Source organism: Ursus americanus, chromosome 25 (genome assembly GCF_024610735.1).
Source record: "Ursus americanus isolate L20-20 chromosome 25, mUrsAme1.1.p, whole genome shotgun sequence".
NCBI lineage: Eukaryota > Metazoa > Chordata > Mammalia > Carnivora > Ursidae > Ursus > Ursus americanus.
In genome coordinates, this window is record NC_142151.1 from 3,876,169 (window position 1) to 3,896,314 (window position 20,146).

The 20,146-nt window shown below is 36.5% G+C and overlaps 1 protein-coding gene across 12 annotated transcripts in view; it reads right to left on the reverse strand.

The window, feature by feature from the left end:
• ERC1 (ELKS/RAB6-interacting/CAST family member 1) overlaps positions 1-20,146 on the reverse strand; it is a 554,385-nt gene that overhangs the window by 393,246 nt on the left and 140,993 nt on the right. For all 12 annotated transcript variants that reach the window (XM_087855512.1, XM_087855510.1, XM_087855513.1 and 9 more), the window contains one exon: positions 10,397-10,564. In XM_087855512.1, the coding sequence (XP_087711638.1) occupies positions 10,397-10,564 (168 nt within the window). The remainder of the gene's footprint in view (positions 1-10,396; positions 10,565-20,146) is intronic.

Below are 20,146 nucleotides of genomic sequence, written 5' to 3' on the forward strand. Positions count from 1 at the left end.
AAAGGAATCCTCTGCCATTTCCAAACCCACTCATAGCATAACTCTTAACTGGTCAGGCAGCTTCTGCTTCTAACATCTATGACTGTGGAGTCAGGTGCCACATAAGAAGTGCGACAACTCTCATCATGCTGTGGGGACACCCAGGACATATGCAGAAGCCCTGAGGCAAAAGGCACCATGTAGCCATGTAGCCAGAGGCCAAGGAGTACCTAGACAGAATGTATGCAAGTGACAAAGCCAGCTTGGCAGTGGATCATCCAACTGCTGACACCCCCAGCTGTCACCACACAAATCAGGGACAAACTACCCAAGAGAGCCCTTACTGAATTCATGACTCACAAATAAGTGAGCATTCAAAAATGGCTGCTTGAGCTACTAAGCTTTAGAAATAGCTCGTTATGCAGCAGGTTCTTCTCCATCTATTTTAAAGCAGCTATTGCTAGTGTTGCTTTAATCACTTATATCTGAAGTTTATTGTTTCTAAATTATCAGAATGTAGGGATGAGGGGTGTTGTGTTTGTTTTATTGTTTTTATTTTTTGGAGAGAAATGTTCTGGATGTAGAAAGGATGGTGAACAGGAATATATCATAATTAAAACAATTTATAACAAGGTAAACTTTTCTTAGGGAATAACTCATCACTCATTACAAAATGTCACTTGTATAATACCAACATCATTTAAAAAGTTATCTGTTGACAAACTGTAAGTTAAATCAGACTGTCCAAGTTCAGCTATCAGCCTCCTTAAGGTTTACTTGAAAAAGAGGGGGTAGAAGGAACGGGGCAGGGAAGGTTATATGAAGTGAAGTAAATCCATATGGAGTATATTCCCCAACAAAAATATCATCATCAATCAGACTTCATCTACTATACATTCTGTTTCTTCATCAAACATTTTAAGAATTTAGTTGTATATATTCTCCATTAACAAAAAAATTTAATTAAACTGTGTTCTATTAAAAAAATAAGTAAAAGAGTGAAAAAAGAAAATTCTAATGCCTAAATATATTACGTTTCCAACCTAATATTCAATTAGAGACTGACTTGGTCCTCTCTTTAGCTTCATCAACAGCTGGGTTGTGACTTAAAAATAGTAACACTTAGAAAACATTGCAATTAATCCTTATTAAAAATAAAATATGACAATTTCTAAAAATATTAATTTTCTGAGTAAAATTACTAAATACTGGGTTTTTTTAGTGATAAAACATATTCTCCTTTCCATCTTATGATATGGAAAAAGTGAAGAAAGTAACGCTATCTTAACTAAGACTCCACAGAAAACAAATGGAATATATAAAAAACCTATTCTTTCTGACTTCCTACCAAAAACAAAATAAGAGACTTGAACCAATCTAGGACCAAAATAACAAACCAACTGCAACCTTCTCATTCTATATATCAATCAGCTTTCTGCTACTGTTAAATCTAAACTCTAAATACCCAAACCTAGAAAACTGGAGAAGTAAGCAAGGCGAAATCAACAGAAGTTACGGAAGCATAGAAGGGAATGATGGTAACATCTGCATCAGCAAATTAAACTCCAAGCGACATTATCATTTATAATCAATCAAGCAAGAAGCTGTACAATTTTAACACAGAGTTTTGAACGCAGCTCAGATTCAAATGCTCAATTACATTTTCCAGGTCAGTGATTTATTACAAAGATAAGAAATTTACTGTAACACAAAACTACTTAAACCCATAGGGGAGAACCCTGGAAAGGAGGAGCCCAATGCTAATCCCATTGTACAGCATGCTTGGCCATCTGCTATTGTCCCAGGGTTATCCCACTGCATACAAATACATACACTGCCTAAAGACTGTCAGAAGATTGTGGGTGGGCGGTGGTGGCCAAAACAGAGCCACAAACAGTGCAGAATAAGTAACTCACAATCCAGCCATTATCACAGCTGCTACTATTCTCAGAAAACAATGATTTTTTTTAAAAAAATGCATATCTAACATACCCAAAGTAATGCCAAAGTAGTATGTTTCCTGGTATTCCTCCTTAAATGATTAAAATATTTAAATATTACTTAAATAAAAAATAATAAATATTTGTGAAAAAAATAATTACAGAACACTGAAGCCAGAAAAAACAAGAAAAGGACAAAAACAGAGTTAACCTATCCCTCTTCCTTATGGAGTAAGTCTCTGAATCAAGAAGCAAAGTAGGTTAAGTGTGTGCAGAATTAAGCCATCTCTCCAGGAATAGCTTAAGTTCTAACTGAAAGGTTACCTCAATACCCCACTGCAGATAAATTTCCAGTTTTTGACGGAAAATCTTCAGGGCCAGAGGAAAGAAAAGTTGAATTCTCTTTATCAGTTTCCTAAATAAACTAAAAGGAAAAGAAAGATGAGTATATTCATTGAAAGCTTCCTCATTATGTAAGAACTGGGAATAATTTTCCCAGAGACCAGGTAATAAGAGAGTTCACAGTAAGAAAGAAAAAGCGTTCGTACACAAAGCTCTACCAGAAACTTTTAAGAATTCCTGTTACAAAATATTTAAAAAGCAAAAGCAGAATTCCAAGGCATGACACTGTGGAAAGGAACACAATTCCAAGTTTTCATTCACACTGCTCTTTTGGCTTGGGATGTCTCACTCCTTCCCCATCTGCCCAGCAAACATTCATTCAATTTCAAGACTTAGCTCCTTTCACACAAATTCAAACAGAAAAATTTTTGCTTTGTACCCCACTGTACACCATGTATATCACCACTTCTTTAACTCCCAGAAATCTAAGACTTTGAGGGCAGAAACCACATTTTATTTGTCTCTGTACTTAGCACAGTGCCTACCACATAGCAGAAGGTACTGCACCAAAGGGATGAATGAAGGCAGTTTAGGAAGACGGGGAAGCCACAACACACAATTTGACTATACAACCATAAATGCACTCAGTAAGGGGGAAAAAGGAGAAAGAGCAAACAATACTCCAGTGTATATAAATATATGCATTGCTTAGAAAGCAAGGAAAATGTATGGGTAGTGGTCCTGAAAAAGCCCAAAACCGCTGAGTATATCACTGGCTCATAATCCAGGCACCACTGTAAGAATTATACAGTGATCTCTCCAACTGACTCAGATTTTTAGACAGGTTTATAAGGGTCTGAATGAAGAACACAGAGAAATAAGAATTTTTAAAAAGGCTAGACCTGAAAACAAACTGAGCTTACAAGAAAAAAAATTCTACAGACAACAAAAAGAGCTTTGAGAATGTTTTGATAAATAATCAATCTGAAAGAGGTACAATATATCACAAAAGCCTTTTCTGGTCTATTCAACATTTTATCGCTTACATGAAAGTATAAAGAATATGCTCATAAACAGGTAGAAGGCATAAAGCTGAAGATCCTCAAAGATTAACTGGCTGAATTAAGCAAAGTAAAACTTAGTTAAGAATAAACAACATTAAGTGGCACCTGGGTGGCTCAGTTGGTAAAGTGTCTGCCTTCAGCTCAGGTCATGATCTCAGGATTCCAGAATCGAGACTGGCACTGGGCTCCCTGCTCAGTGAAGAGTCTGCTCGTCCCTCTCCCTCTTCCCCTCCCCCAACGCATGTGCGTGCACACATGAGCGCTCTCTCTCTCTCTCAAATAAATAAAAATCTTAAAAAAAAAAAAGGAATAAACAAATACCTTATATCCACAGTATGTGACACTTTACAGGTTCCAAAGTACTTTCTTACACATTGTATCATTTAACAAAAACCTCCTGAGGTAACTATTATAGATGAAAAAACTGGAAGTTAGTTCCAGTGAGTTGCCTGATATCACATACCAGCTAGGGCCAAGAGTATTTATAATGTTCTAATCATCTCTCTTGCAATTAGATCCAAAGTTCCAACTGGAAAAGTAAAGTATGGAAGAAAAATGAGTTGAGACAAATAACTGCCATCAGAAAAATTAACCAGGGCAAATGAAAACACTGGGAGGAACAGAAATATATCATCTAGGAAAATAAGATTTGAGGGCTGTAGAATGGCAAGTTCCCAATATCTAAAAAGTCATCCTGCAGGAGGAGGATTATACTTGTTCAATATAGCCCCAAGTTAATCTCTATCGGCAAATACTATAAGTAGCCAAATTCTGGTTCAAGGAAAGAGGATCAAACTGTCTGTCATCAATTCATCATAACTGGACATATTTGACCATAAGCTGAATAAACCCTTTTGCCAGAGAACTTTTATGAAAAATTTTAATCAGTTAAACTTTATCAAGTAAGACTCTACATCTGTATCAGACATTGTTTCAAAATGTACAAATGAACTTCTAGGGAAAGGTGATTCTAATTTTAGAATTATAAAATTAGGAATAAATTTAAAGTGAAATATATGAAAAGTTCTTTTTCAAAGAAAATACTAATATGTATATATACAGAGGCTTTTTTCTAATTTTTAAGTTAATATTCGAACAGAGGGAAACATATAAAAGATATAATAAACATCAATGTACCATGCAAATTTAACAAAACTTAAACTGCCTCCAGTTATTTTAAATTATGTTAAATATTTAAAATATACATGTTATGAAGTATAATAATAAATTAAATACACACAAACTCATTACCCATCTTAAGATACTTATACATCCCTCCTTATGCCATCTCTCTGCCTTCCCTACCTCTAGAAGAAATTACTTTGCTGAATTTTTATCCTAAACATTCCTTTCCCTTAAAATAATAGGTTCCATTGTGTGACTATACCAAATTTACCTATTCATTCTTCTCTTAATGAACTTTTGTATAATGTTTCCTCAGTTTTGTTTTGTTTTTGTATAGCCAGACAAGGCTACTATGAACACTCCTACACGTGTCCTGGAGTTCATCTAAGGTATCTGTATTGGGGAGGGTATGCTCATAGTTACTTTCACAACTACTTTCCAAAGTAGTTGTACCAATTTAAAAATCCAACAGCACTGTTCAAGAAATCCAGTTGTCATATTTATCAACACTTGATACTGTCACAGACTTCTTAATTTTTGCCAACATAGCATAAAAGGATAGGTATAAAATTGTCTCTTAATCTAGTCTTATTTTACATTCCCCTGATTACATTCAGGGTAAATACTTCTCATATTTATTTGTAAGGTATACTTCCTCACATATGTTTCATTAATAGATATATAGGTTACAAAAGTATAAAACCGTGTATACTGATCTAATATATGGGGGCATGCAGCAACACCAAAATTTAATGTTCAACTCTGGGACAAAAAGTAGAACAATACTATCAAGTAAAGATACGCCATGGAATGTCAACTGTATTTGAAATGTTACTTCTTAAGCCGAATAATAACCATTACTTATTATTCTCTATATTCTTCATATCTCTGAAACAGTTATAAAATATAAAAAATAATAAAACACAAAATCAATAAGCAAGAACTCAGGAAAGAAACATAGCATCTATGACTTTTCTTGAAAATTTTTCAAAGGAATTCTAGAGCAACCAAGAATTAAATAAAAATTTAAACCTTGGGGTACAAAGCAGGAAGATGGCAGCAGAGTAGGAGGACCCTAGGCTTGCCTTGTCCCACAAACACAACTAGATAACTACCAAATCATCCTAAATACCCCAGAAATCAACCCAACAACTGACAGAACAAACTCTACAACGAAAGGGAGAGACGAGACCACATGGAAGAAGATAGGAAGTACAGAGACATGGTTTGGGGGAGACACAGATCTTGGGTACTGTGGAAGGAGGGAAGCCATGGTCAAAAAGAAGGGCAAGAGAGAACGGAGCACACAGGGGAGAGCACAAGGAGAACATTTCCCCAAAGCCACTGACTTGGAAAATGAGAGGAGTTACATTTCATGAGTTCTTGCAAGCAGTGGGGATTAAAGTCTGGAGTTTTAAAGGTCAGCAGGCTTGGCTGGAATAGAATCTGGAGGGCACCATGCTGCTCCTGCAGAGATGGCAGGCAAACAACCTGGGGGCAGACAGTGCAGAAACAACAATCTGAAAGCATCTGGGGCACACAGTGGGGAAATCACACACTCTTCTCAGAGCACTTCTCTGAGTGGCAGCATTCACAGAGACACATCTCTGGGAGCAATGGAGCTTCCCAACACCATTTCCTTCCCCTACTCCTCAGCATAAAATACAAAGCCACCTGCAGGAGGTAGCACAGGACCCACACTGGCTGCTTGTTTACACTAAGCCCTACCCCCCTGGGTCTCTAGTGGAACGGCCCTTCTCAGTCATGCTTGCCTCAGTCCCAGTGCAGCAGGACCCTGCCCCAGAAGACCAGGACAAACCCCTGTCCATACCATGTCTCCAGACCAGAGAGTTTTGCAGGGCCTCAGTTACAGTGGAGACGGTGACAGGTCTCATTTCACAAGCAGACCAGAGCACACCTAGCTAAAACTTGCCACATTCAGGCCAGGGACCAAACACGGCCTACAGCAGGTAAGGAGAACCTCTATAGATGACTCGCCTGAAGGGCAGAGCAGCCAGAACACAAAAGCAGAGCACAGCCAGCACACATAGGAGACACTCCTTGACACGTCCCTCCCTGGGCATTCCATGCCCTTTTCTTCATAAGGCCATTAATTTCAGGAGGATATATAACTGGGTTTTCTAACACTCAGAAGAAGGCAGAGACTTAGACAAAATGTGAAGACAGAGGAATTTGCCCCAAATGAAAGAACAAGATAAGGCCATGGGCAGAGATCTTTGTGGAACAGATATAAGGAATATACCTGATGAAGAATTTAAAGCAACTATCATAAGGATCACTGGCCTTGAGAAAAGAAGACATCAGTGAGACCCTTATCACAGACATAAAAGAGTTAAAAAAGAATCAACAGAGATGAAGAGTGCAATAAATGAAATTAGAACCATGCTTGATGCAATGAACAGCAGGCTGGAAGGAGCAGAGGAACAAATTAATGACCTAGAAGACAAAATAATGGTAAGCAATGAAGCTGAACAAAAGAGATAAAAGAATTATGCCACACAAGAACAGATACAGGGAACTCAGTGATTCCATCAACATAATAACATTCATATTATAGAAGTCCCAAAAGAAGAAGAGAGGGGAAAGGGGGCAAAAAATTTATTTCATGAGATAATAGCTGAAAACTTCCCTCATCTAAGGAAGGAAACAGACATCCAGATCCAGGAGGCACAGAGAACTCCCCTCAAAATCAATAACAGCAGGCCAACACCAAGACATACTATAATTACATTTGCAAAATTTAGTGATAAAGAAAAAATCTTAAAAGCAGCAAGACAAAAGAAGTCGTAACTTACAAGGGAAAACCCATAAGGCTGGCTGGAGATTTCTCAACAGAAACCTGGCAAGCCAGAAGGTAGTGGCATGATCTACTGAAAGGGCTGAATGAGAAAAATCTGCAGTCAAGAATACTCTGCCCCGCAAGGCTATCATTCAGAATAGAAGGAAAGACAGAGTATCCCAGGCAAACAAAAACTAAAGCAGTTCGTGACCACTAAACCAGTCCTGCAAGAAATATTAAAGGGGACTCTCTGAGTGGAAAGGAGAGAACAAAAGTGACAGTATAAAGGTAGGAAAAACAAAAGCAGTATAAATGAACACTTCTCTAAAAATCAGTCAAGAAACTCATGCACAAAAAAAGGATGTAAATAGAATAACATATACCTAAAACATGGGGAGGAGAGGAAGAAAGAATGGGTTCAAACTTGAATGAACATCAACTTAATATAGACTGATATTTGGAGGTGCCTGGGTGGCTTTGTCAGTTAAGCATTTAATTCTTTTTTGCTTAACGACTGAGCCACCCAGGCACCCCTAAGCATTTAATTCTTGATTTCAGCTCAGGTCATGATCTCAGGGTCATGAGATGGAGCCCTGCGTCAGGCTCCATGCTCAGCGGGGAGTCTGCTTGAAATTCTCTCTCCCTCTCCCATTGCCCCTCCCCGTCATGCTTGCACTTGAGCTCTCTCCCTCTCTAAAATAAATAAATAAATCTATACATATTTATATACTAATAATTGCAGAAGAGGTTATTTGCAAACCTAATGGTAACCATATCAAAACCACTAATTAAAATGCAAAGAATAAAGAAAAAAAGATCCAAATATATCATTACAGAAAATCAGCAAAATATGAAAAAGACAAGAAAGGATCAGAGAAAATCTCCAGAAACAACCACAAAACGAGTAATAAAATGTCAATAAATACATATCTATCAATAATTACTGAATGTAAATAGATTATTTGCTCCAATCAAAACACATAGGGTGTCAGAATGGATGAAAAAAACAACATCATCTATATGCTGCCTACAAGAGACTCACTTTAGACCTAAAGACACCCCAGATTGAAAGTGAGGGATGGAGGGGCGCCTGGGTGGCTCAGTCGTTAAGCGTCTGCCTTCGGCCCAGGGTGTGATCCCAGCATTCTGGGATTGAGCCCCGCATTGGGCTCCCTGCTCCGCGGGAAGCTGCTTCTCCCTCTCCCACTCTCCCTACTTGTGTTCCCTCTCTCGCTGCCTCTCTCTCTGTCAAATAAATAAATAAAATCTTTTTTTAAAAAAATCATTTAAAAAGAAAGTGAGGGATGGAGAAACAATTACCACACAAATGGATGTCAAAAGAAAGCTGAATACCAATACTTACATCAGACAAACTAGATTTCAAAGACTGTTAACAAGAGATAAAGAAGGGCACTATATAATAATAAAGGGGACAACTCAACATGAAGATATAACAATGTAAATATTTATGCACCCTACATGGGAGCACCCAAATATATAAAATAACAACAAACATAAAGGAACTAATTGATAATAACAAAATAATAGGGGATTTAACACCCCATTTACATCAATGAACAGGTCATCTAAGCAGAAAATCAACAAGGAGACATGGCTTTGGATGACACACTGGACCAGATGGACTTAACAGATCTATTCAGAATCCTAAGACAGCAGAATACACATTCTTTTCAAGTGTATATGGAACATTCTCCAGAACAGAACATGTATTAGGTCACAAAACAGGCCTCAATAAATACAAAATGACTGAAGTCATACTACACACCTTTTCTAACCACAACACTATGAAACTAGAAGTCAACTACAAGAAAAAGTCTGGAAAGACCACAAATACATGGAGGTTAAACAACATGCTACTAAACAATGAATGGGTCAACTAAGAAATCAAAGAAGAAATTAAAAAGTACATGAAAATGAAAACACAATGGTCCAAAACCTCTGGGATACAGCAAAAGCAGTTGTAAGAGGGAATTCTATAGCAATACAGGCCTACCTCAAGAAACAAGAGAAACTTCAAATAAACAACCTAAACTTACACCTAAAGGAGCTAGAAAAAGACCAACAAACAAAGCCTAGGGCCAGGAGAAGGAAGGAAATAATAAAGATTAGAGCAGAAATAAAATGATATAGAAACTTAAAAAAAAAAAAAAGTCAGTGAAACCAGGAAGAGCTGGTTCTTTGAAAAAATTAATAAAACTGATAAACCCCTAGTCAGACTTAACAAAAAGAAAGGCGACAGGACCCAAATAAATAAAATAACAAATGAGAGAGGAGAAATAGCCAGCAACACAAAAATACAAACAATTATACAGGACTATTATCAAAAACTATATGCCAACAAATTGGACAACTTAGAAGAAATGAATAAATTCCAGGATATATAAACTATCAAAACTGAAACATGAAGAAATAGGAAACTTGAACAGACCAATTACCAGCAAAGAAACTGAATCAGTAATCAAAAATCTCCCAAAAAAAGGCCAGGACCAGATCGCTTCACAGGTGAATTCTACCAAATATTTAGAGAAGAGTTAATATATATTCTTCTCAAACTACTTCAAAAAATAAAAAAGGAAGGAAAACTTCCAAATTCATTCTCTGAGGCCAACATTATCCTGATACCAAAACCAGATAAAGACTCCACAATAAAAGAGAACTACAGAGGCACCTAAGTGGCTCAGTAGATTAAGCATCTGACTCTTGATCTCAGCTCAGGTCTTGATCTCAGGGTCATGAGTTCAAGCGCCATGTCGGGCTCCACACTGGGTGTGGAGCCTACTTAAAAAAAAGAGAGAGAGAACTAGAGGCCAACGTCCCTGATGAGTAGAGCATATTTAATGATGACCGCTGAGTAATGTATAGAATTCCTGAATCACTATATTGCACATCTGAAACCAATATAACACTGTATGTTCAACTACACTGGAATTAAAATTTAAAAATAAAAGAAAAATAAACATTTTTAAAAAGTTTTTAAAGTAAGCATTTCAGGACAAAGGGTGAGAGGGCTATCTATGCATACATATATATTATACACATATATGCACATATATATATACACACATGGTAGGAATGAGGATATATGCCTGATGTAGGAAACTAAACTCAGAACACATGCACCTTACCTTCTTCTGAAGAACATTAACCTTCCTTTCTTTGACATCCAGCATGTCCTTGAGGTCATGTATCTCTCCAGCTTGTGTCCCCTTCTCCTCAGCCATATCCTGAATTTGTTTTGTCTTCTTATTCAACATGGTTTCCTTCTCTTCCAAACGCAATCGGAGAGCATCCACCTAAGAATGTGACATTTTTAGAAATGATTAAATGAAAAGAAAGGAATGTAATCCCTCCCAAATACATGTGTACAGTTGCCCAAATGATACTTACATAGTAAACTTTCATTAGAATCAAATAAAATACCACTCTAAATATAATTAAAGCTATTTAGAAATTAAACCCTAAAACCTTATGAGCACTTCTGTAATAAAAATAAATTTACATCAGTTAAATATGCAATGATATCAGGATAAACAGATCTGAATCGAGGGGCAAAATGGAGAACTGTTATAAAGAGACTGAGTTTTGCCACTTCTATTGGAGGGTTTAAACAGATTTCCCAGGCCCAGCCACCAGAGTTCTGATTCAATGGGTTTGGGGCTCAAGAATTAGTTTTTCTAACAAGTTCCCAAATGATGTTACACTGCTTTAGAAAATCTAAAATTAGAAAGAAAACCATAAGCATCACCAAGCATGACACTTACTGTATCACATAACAGACACTAGAGGTAGAAAATGGTGCTTTTTAGACCAACAATCCCATAATGCACTGAGATACCGTGCAGAGGAAAGCAAAGGTCCACTTTCAGGCCCAAAGACAGTCAGCTAAAGTCTGGCATCCAGTTACCTTTATCCCCCAAGTTTAGTAACAGCTTCCACTAAATATAACTTTCAAATAACTAGAACTCTAATGATAGTACTTATTTTTAAATCCATTCAAAGCAAATTTCATTAAGCATACGCACAAACCAAATTATTTTGGGTTTTTGTTTTGTTTTGTTTTTTGGGTTTTTTTTTTTTTTTTTTTTTTTTTGCTTTTACACTAAGGTTTTACAATTCAGCAAATAGTTACATATTTATTATAGCAAAACAGGGAGGTGGATTTCTTTCATCTTAGGACAGTGCTGTTCAACCGAAATATAATGTGAGTCATATGCAAACCACATATGAAATTTTAGAGTTCAAGCATATATTAAAAAAAAAAGAAACAAAAAATTTTAATAATATAACTTGTTTAATCTATCTATAACACTGTCACTTCAAACATGTAATCCATATTAAAAACTATCAATGAGCTATTTTATTTTATATTGTTTCATACTAAGTTTTAAAAGTCCAATGCATATTGTTAATATTTATATTTACATCGTATCTCAATTTGGATTACCATATTTCAGGTGCTCAATAGCCACATATAGCTGGCGGCTACAATACTGAAAGTGCAAATCTAAGATACAAGTATGTTTCTATAAAACATCTTTAATCTTGACTTGTCCTATATTATTTTTCCTAGCTGTCTGTGGATTAACCAACCCACAAAGAAAAAACAGGTGACATGGTAATGATTCACATTTAGAGTACACCAAAACTCTCAGGGAAAAATCTAATATTATATCTAAACTATAAGGTATCTGAGAACCAATACGGTGTGTATGGTAGTCTTACTGTTAAGTACCACGGAAAATTTCCCACAAGACTAGTCTCATTTAAGACTCTATAGTTAGATACTTACAAATTATCTTGGACTATGCTGGAAAGGAAAAACATGTAAATAAACCAGATTTCACTCCGCTAAACTACACTTCTACGAACCACTTCAATGCCACTCATTCCACCAAGCCAGAAATTGGGGAAGTAATCTTTGTAGGTTCCATTTATAATTCTTCACCACAAGTTCAACCATGCCCCCTCAATAAATAGTTTTCACTTCTGATTTTCCTCTATTCTATTTTAATATATGATAGATGGTAACCTTGCTATATTCTGGAAAGGGCCACCTAAAAACTTTCAAACTCTTAAATTCTTATTTCTGAAACAACCGTTTTCCTTCTTCTATACCTACTAAATCTACTCTGTGTGCATAGCATAACCTCTGACCTATCATCTCTTTTTCATCATTCATCCCTATTCTGTTTGTCTTGTTTTTCACCCAGCCCGAGCAATCCTTTCAAACACAGCCTCCTATCATCTCCGTTTTATTTTAGTCATAATTATTTTACAAATCTTTACTTCTAAATTAAAGGGTTTTCTTCATTCTATCCTCAGATTTCTAAACCTTTCTGCATATGGTCATGTATATGTTTGCCAACCTTATATATAGTATATTAAAAATCCTTCCAATTCTATCCTCAAGCATTGTATCTTCTTCACTTGCATTCTCCCTGTGGAAAATTTCACTTTCCCATGGCAACCTGAGAAACTGAGAGTTAAAAATAAATAAGCAACAGAGCAGGAATTTAAGATTAACTGGTCTGTCTCCAGATCCTACAATATTAACCACTAATTATATAATATACTACCCCACTAAGAGCTAGACAAAAGAGAGTATATACTATATGATTTCATATATATAAAATTCTAGAAAATGGGACACCAATTATAGTAATGGAAAAGAACAGCAACAGATCAAGAGTTGCCTGGGAAGAGGGAGAAGGGGAAAGTAGCAAAGAATATCAGGGAAAGGCAAAAGAAAGGGATTACAAAGAGGCACAAGAAAACATGGGGGCATGCTCATTATCTTGACTGTGGTACTGGAAGGAAATATAGGAAAATGCTTTTAAGACACTGGGGCATGGAAGGTTTCATGTTTAAAGACACAGAAAGGATATATCATAAAGAAAAAATACTGGTAAACCCAACTCTGTTAAAATTTAAAACTTCACATCATGACATCATTTTATAGTGTTTAATTTTTTATCTATACTTCATGTGCCTGAAATAGGTCTTAATAACAGTAATATTAAAGAAAATAGATAATATTTATACTTGTTTTAAAAATGTAGATATTTTATAAACTGAACAAAATTAAATATGATCCAATATTGAACTTCAATTTTTAAAATGTATAACCATTTACAATCCCTCAAAAAAATTAAATATCTAGCTATAAATCTAAGAAAACATGTAAAGAATCTATATGCTGAAAATTACAATAAAAGAAATCAAAGAAGACCTAAATGTGTTCTTCCCTTGAATACCTTATGAAATGCAATGTGTCAAGATAACCAGCCTACCTAAAATATTCCTCAGCGACATGGAGAAAGAAAAGATTAAAGTAATAAAAAAAAAAATGTTTTGCTGACAAACAGAACGACAATACATCAAGCCCAGTGAACCCAAGAGATATTACCACTAAAAATGTCCAGTTCTGGTGCCTGAATTCAGCACTAAAGATCTCAGAGAAAGAATTAAAATCCAATGCAAAACAAAGATGAATTATGTGATTTCCACAGAGTTCCCCAATAGTCCTTTCTAAAGTGCAAGATGACAAAAGTCTTTACATTTCCTTGGTTTTTCTTCACCAACCTATTAAAATCAGAAACATTCTACCATGCAAAGAAGCAAAAAGGTCCACAATACAAATGTCAGAACTGAATATTGATTCAATTTGAAGAAAAGGACTGCCACCACAGAGCAAGGACTTTTGTGGAATATGAAATTCAACAATCAGCTGCTTAAGATGCCAAAAGAGCCCACTGACCCTTATCCACTTGGCATTCAGGACAGCTCAAGCTGGCCTGCGTGGCTACTAATCCTATTTGACAGTATCAGATTTGGTTTCTATTAGCTGAATCCATTACAGGGCATCAGTCACGGTGATTCAAGAAGGTGCTTATTGAATCCATTGACTCTTCTGCAAAGTCTTAGAAAAGTATACATGTCAGAAATTTTAAAAATAAATAAATCATATGCTAAATCATTTGTACCTAACTTCTACATTCTAATTTGTATTCTGTATACTGTATATTCTACTTCTAACATGTACCACAGATCCCAATAACAACAAGCAAAAAACAAAGTAACTCACCTAAAAAACATTTCACACAATATTCCCAAAATACATTATTAAATTCTTTTTATAAAGGCAAAAAGCCCAGACATTTAAACTTATAGGTAAGTCTTAACTGCCTAATTTCTTGTCTCTCAGTTCTTCTCTTCATTAATTTCAAAAAATGAAATGTTTGCCATCAGTGGGTAAGGAATCAGAATACAGCAGGAATACCTCCCTCAGCATTTCTAAATGTTTCTTATTCTGATATACTAAAGTCCCATAGAACAATTACTGTTAAGACCTCATGTTGCTGCTTCTTTACCAAGAGTACCTTGATGTTCTAGCTGCATTTTTACATTAGATCCCTCACTCAGTTAAGTGACCCATAAATGTGCCAGTGCTAACCAGTCATAAATACCTGCATGCCATTTTGAGGGAATGTCAGGTATGAGACCCACAGGAACTGGTGACTGAAAAAGGTAAAAAATGAAAACTCTTGTAATAGACACAAACCTTCGGCATAAGAGTCAGCTGGAAATTCAGGCTTTCAAATAAAAAATATCTCATATCACAAATATTAGGTACAGAAATTACTCAAGTTCATACTCTAATTACTAAGTCATCTTTTCTTTACTAAATATTCAATTCATACACTTTTTCCTTGGTCTGCTTTTGTCGTTCAATACAGAATTTAAATGTGCTGGTCAGGAAATCTAAGATAAAAATAACCACAAAAACCACTCTGCTACCACTAGATTAATTGCTCTGAATTCTACACTGATCTTTTTCGTTAGTAGTGAGCTAAGTTCATAGTATAATTTTGTGTGAGGTCCATATTTTGCAAACCACAAAAAACGTATGCAGGAAAGCCCCTCAGAGACTAGCAGGACACATAGTCATCACCCTAATACCATGCCTGGCAGGAGGAATAAGACCTTGTTTATTCACATCAAATGCACTGGAGGAACAGCATGCACCTAGCTTGCCAAGAATCAAGGTCTGTGGCAAACAGGTTATGCCAACTTCAACAAAAACAGAAGGTTTTTCTCTACAAGATTTTCTCTACCAATGGACATGAACAGAAAAATGGCTACCTTGCTCTTCTGGCCTCTCACTTCTGATCACAAAACTATTAATTATCTTAAGTTATCTTAACCTTCTTTCATTTTACATCAATAAATACATCTCTCTAAATACACATGAGCAACAGGAATTGCATGGATACAATGGCTTATTTCCTATAACTCCTTACTTGGCTTTGCCAGTATGATTCACTTTTTAACTCTCTGACCCCACCTCTTCAGTTTTCTTCACTGAATCCTCTGTCATTTTCCCCCTCCTCACGTCTCACTTTATACAACTTTCCCTGGAGAAACCAATTCAATGCTAGGCTTTAACCACCGCCTCCATAATAACAACTTCCAAATCGTTATTCCTAACCAGTTCTAAAACCCTGAGATTCTAACGAAATATTATTCTTAACACGGATCTTCCACTGAATATTTGGTTCATAATGAGATTTAAGAACCTTTTCTTTTAAATAACCTTTAAAGATCACCTAATGTGGTCCACATTAATATAAGTTAAATCTTATGGTATTTATTTTCTTACTTTCTGCATTTCTTCCTATATTTGGCAGTATTTCATAAACTTTTAAAAAATTAATACTCTAAACTCCTAATTTGAAAGCTGATGAAATCAAAGCCCAAACTAAGTGATTTGCCTGAGACCACTGAGTATAATTTCCTACCACTACATCTCCCATTGTTCTCATCTAGAAAGAGGCTGAATGAAGGGCATTAGGCCATGGGATTGACAACATCCACAAGTAAACCTTTTTAAAAGGCTATTTGGACAAACCGCATTGAGTTCTGTCTAAAGCCTCATACTTGACAAAAAACTGAAGAGCCCAGAGAAACATCAAAAAGGCCAGGGGTACAGACGTGCCATTCCACAGTACACAGTTTATCTGTACTTTGCTCACCAAAACAAATTTTAAAAAAGCTACAAATTTAGTCTAATAAATCAATGTCTCCACCTACTTTACCCTGAAAATTCATAATCTTCATAACAATCATGTTGATTCATAAATCATGTTGTTTTAAAGATAACATGATAACACCTATACAAAGTATACAGTAATAAGCTGTATTCAGCTATGTAGCCACAGTAGAAATGTTAATGTTGGTCTCTGCAAATCTGATAGAGCACCACAGTCAGCCAACCTAATTCTACACTGACCCCTCTAAGCCAACACATCTATAACACTTCCTTATTCTGGTATCAGACTAACATTAATTAAACCTTATCATCCTTTCTGTGTGGAACCCTTAGAATCACAGAAAGAGACAATTTCCTCCTTGGAAGGACTTTTAAAGGTCACCTGATTCAAACTCTCGTCTAAATCCTGGATCTCTGTATCCCCTTTAAAAAGGCCTCTCTAGTATTTGGACACCTCTAGTAAAACCCAAGTACACGGTTCCTCTCTAGAGGCTGCCCATGTGCTGCTTTTACCAGGCATAAAAGCGAACTCTAATCTAGAAGTTTAAAAAAATATTTTTTTTTCTGTAATTTTATCCACTGGCCCAAGTTCAACCCCTTAGGCTAGATGCTCTTCCACATAACAGCCATTCAGATACATGCAGACTATCACGTACTCCCAAAAGCATTTCTTTTCCAAGCTACCCTTCAACTATTCCTTAACATGCCATGGTTTCAGACTCTTTGCATCTAAACATTCTTAAATGTACCAACATACTTTAAATCATTATACACAGGGGTGCCTGGGTGGCTCAGTCAGTTAAGCCTCTGCCCTCGGCCTGGGTCATAATCCTAGGATCCTGGGATCGAATCCCATGTCAGGCCCCCTGCTCGGCGGGGAGTCTGCTTCTCCCTCTCCCTCTGCCCCTCTCCCCAATTTGTTCTCTCTCTCTCAAATAAATATTTTAAAAAGTAAATAAATAAATCATTATACCCAGAATTCAATACATTACAGCTGATTCCTTCACCCTTATTTCAAGACACTTTTAAAACAACTGAAGATTGCATATCGTTTTTGGTTTTGAGGGGGTTTTCTGGCAGCCGCTATACAGATACTGAAGGATTACTTAAGTAGACTGTTTTACTTTTGTCATGGGTTTGGTTGTTTTTTGTTCGGTGTTTTTTTGTTTTGTTTATTTACTGGCTAGTTTTTTTTTTTTAAAGATTTATTTATTTATTTATTTATTTATTTATTTATTTATTTATTTATTTATTTGAAAGAAAAGAAGATGTACACATTAGTGGGGGGGGGGGGAGCAGAGGGACAGGGAGACAAGGGAGCCTGCCTCCTAGGACCCTGAGATCATGACCTGAGCCGAAACTGAGAGTTGGACACTCAACCAACTGAGCCACCCATGTGCCCCGACTGGCTAGCTTTTTTTTGGAGAAAGGGAAGGATAGAAAACTAAAGATTTTGGGGCTCCTGGGTGGCTCAGTCGTTAAGCATCTGCCTTCGGCTCAGGGCATGATTCCGGAGTCCTGGGATAGAGCCCCACATCAGGCTCCTCTGCTGGGAGCCTGCTTCTTCCTCTCCCACTCCCCCTGCCTGTGTTCCCTCTCTCACTGCTGTCTCTGTCAAATAAATACATTAAATATTAAAAAAAAAAAAAAAAGAAAACTAAAGACTTTTATAGTCATCCTATTAAATTTTTATCCTGCTTGGCTTAGGCCCATTACTCTGCTCTTTAAAGATCTTTTGGAATGCTGAATTTCTTATCTAACATGCACATTTACCCACCCCTCCCTTCCCTGTATTTTTTTCCATCCGATTCATTAATAAAAATATTTAATAAGGAAGAGTCAAGGTTAGAGAGATACATAATACCACCAGAAACTTTTATGTAGGTTAACATACATCATTAAACACTATCTTTGAGGAAAACTCATATTATAGTATGAAGAAACCTAATTATCATCTTATCTAGCTTACATTTCTCCATCTTATTTACACTGCCTTGCCAATGCCTTGAAGAAGAGGTTTACTATTATCTTTCATATATTCCTGATCTTCCAAACCAAAAATACGACCAAAGAATAATATAAAATTAGCCTTAGATGACCTAGTTTTAATACTTTTAGTGATCACCTTTCTTTTTAAAAAAAAAAAAAAAGATTTTATTTATTTGACAGAGATGGAGACAGCCAGCAAGAGAGGAAACACAAGCAGGGGGAGTGGGAGAGGAAGAAGCAGGCTCACAGCAGAGGAGCCTGATGTGGGGCTCGATCCCACAACGCTGGGATCACGCCCTGAGGGGAAGGCAGACGCTTAACAACTGAGCCACCCAGGTGCCCCAGTGATCACCTTTCTAATTCAAGGTCCTCCAACAATTCCATTGTAAAATAGCAATTACGAAAAAGATAAGGTACACAAACCGGGCAATCCTCTTTGTTCTCATTTGAAAAGCAAAGTGACATTTGCTCAAAGCCTATCTCAAAAACCGCTCTCATCTTGATTCCTAAATGATGACCAATAACAGATTAGTAATCTTATTTGCATCCGGCCCCAGCCAAAACACAAAACATTTTATAGCACTTCACAGACTAAGGAAACTAAAATGTAAACTGTGATTCAATAGGTCTAAAGTATGACTCAAGATTTTGTGTTTCCACATTTAATGCAATACCTATCAAAATATCACCAGCATTTTTCACAGAGCTAGAACAAATAATCCTAAAACTTGTATGAAACCACCATAGACCCCGAGTAGCCAAAGCAATCCTGAAAAAGAAAAACAAAACTAAATGCATCACAATTTCAGATTTCAAGCTATATTACAAAGCTGTAATCAAGACAGTATGGTATTGGCACAAAAATAGACATACAGATCAATGGAACAGAATAGAAAACCCAGAAATGGACCCACAACCATATGGTCAACTAATTGAAAAAGCAGTAAAGAATATCCAATAGAAAAAAGTCTCTTCAACAAATGGTGTTGGAAAAACTAGACAGCAACATACAGAAGAATGAAACTGGACCACTTTCTTAGACCATATATAAAAATAAATTCAAAATGGATGAAAGACCTAAATGTGAGACAAAAACCATCAAAATCCTAGAGGAGAACATAGAGAGAACCTCTTTGACCTCAACCATAGCAATTTCTTACTAGACAGACACATCGCCGGAGGCAAGGAAAACAAAAGGAAAAATGAACTACTGGGACTTCATCAAGATAAAAAGCTTCTGGGGCGCCTGGGTGGCACAGCGGTTAAGCGTCTGCCTTCGGCTCAGGGCGTGATCCCGGCGTTGTGGGATCGAGCCCCACATCAGGCTCCTCCGCTAGGAGCCTGCTTCTTCCTCTCCCACTCCCCCTGCTTGTGTTCCCTCTCTCACTGGCTGTCTCTATCTCTGTCGAATAAATAAATAAAATCTTAAAAAAAAAAAAAAAAAGATAAAAAGCTTCTGCACAGCGAAGGAAACGACCAAAAAAATTAAAAGGCAGCCTACAGAATGGGAGAAAATATTTACAAATGACATTATCTGATAAAGAGTTAGTATCCAAAATCTAAAAGGAACTTACTAAGCTCAACACCCAAAAATCAAATAACCCAATTAAGAAATGGGCATAAGATATGAATAGCCACTTTTCCAAAGAAGACATCCAGATGGCCAACAGACACATGAAGAGATGCTCCACATCACTCAGCATCAGGGAAATACAAATCAAAACTACAATGAGATACCACCTTACCTCTATCAGAATGCCTAAAATTAACAACACAAGAAACAACAGAAAGTGGCAAGGATGCAGAGAAAAGGAACTTTCTTGCACTGTTGGTGGGA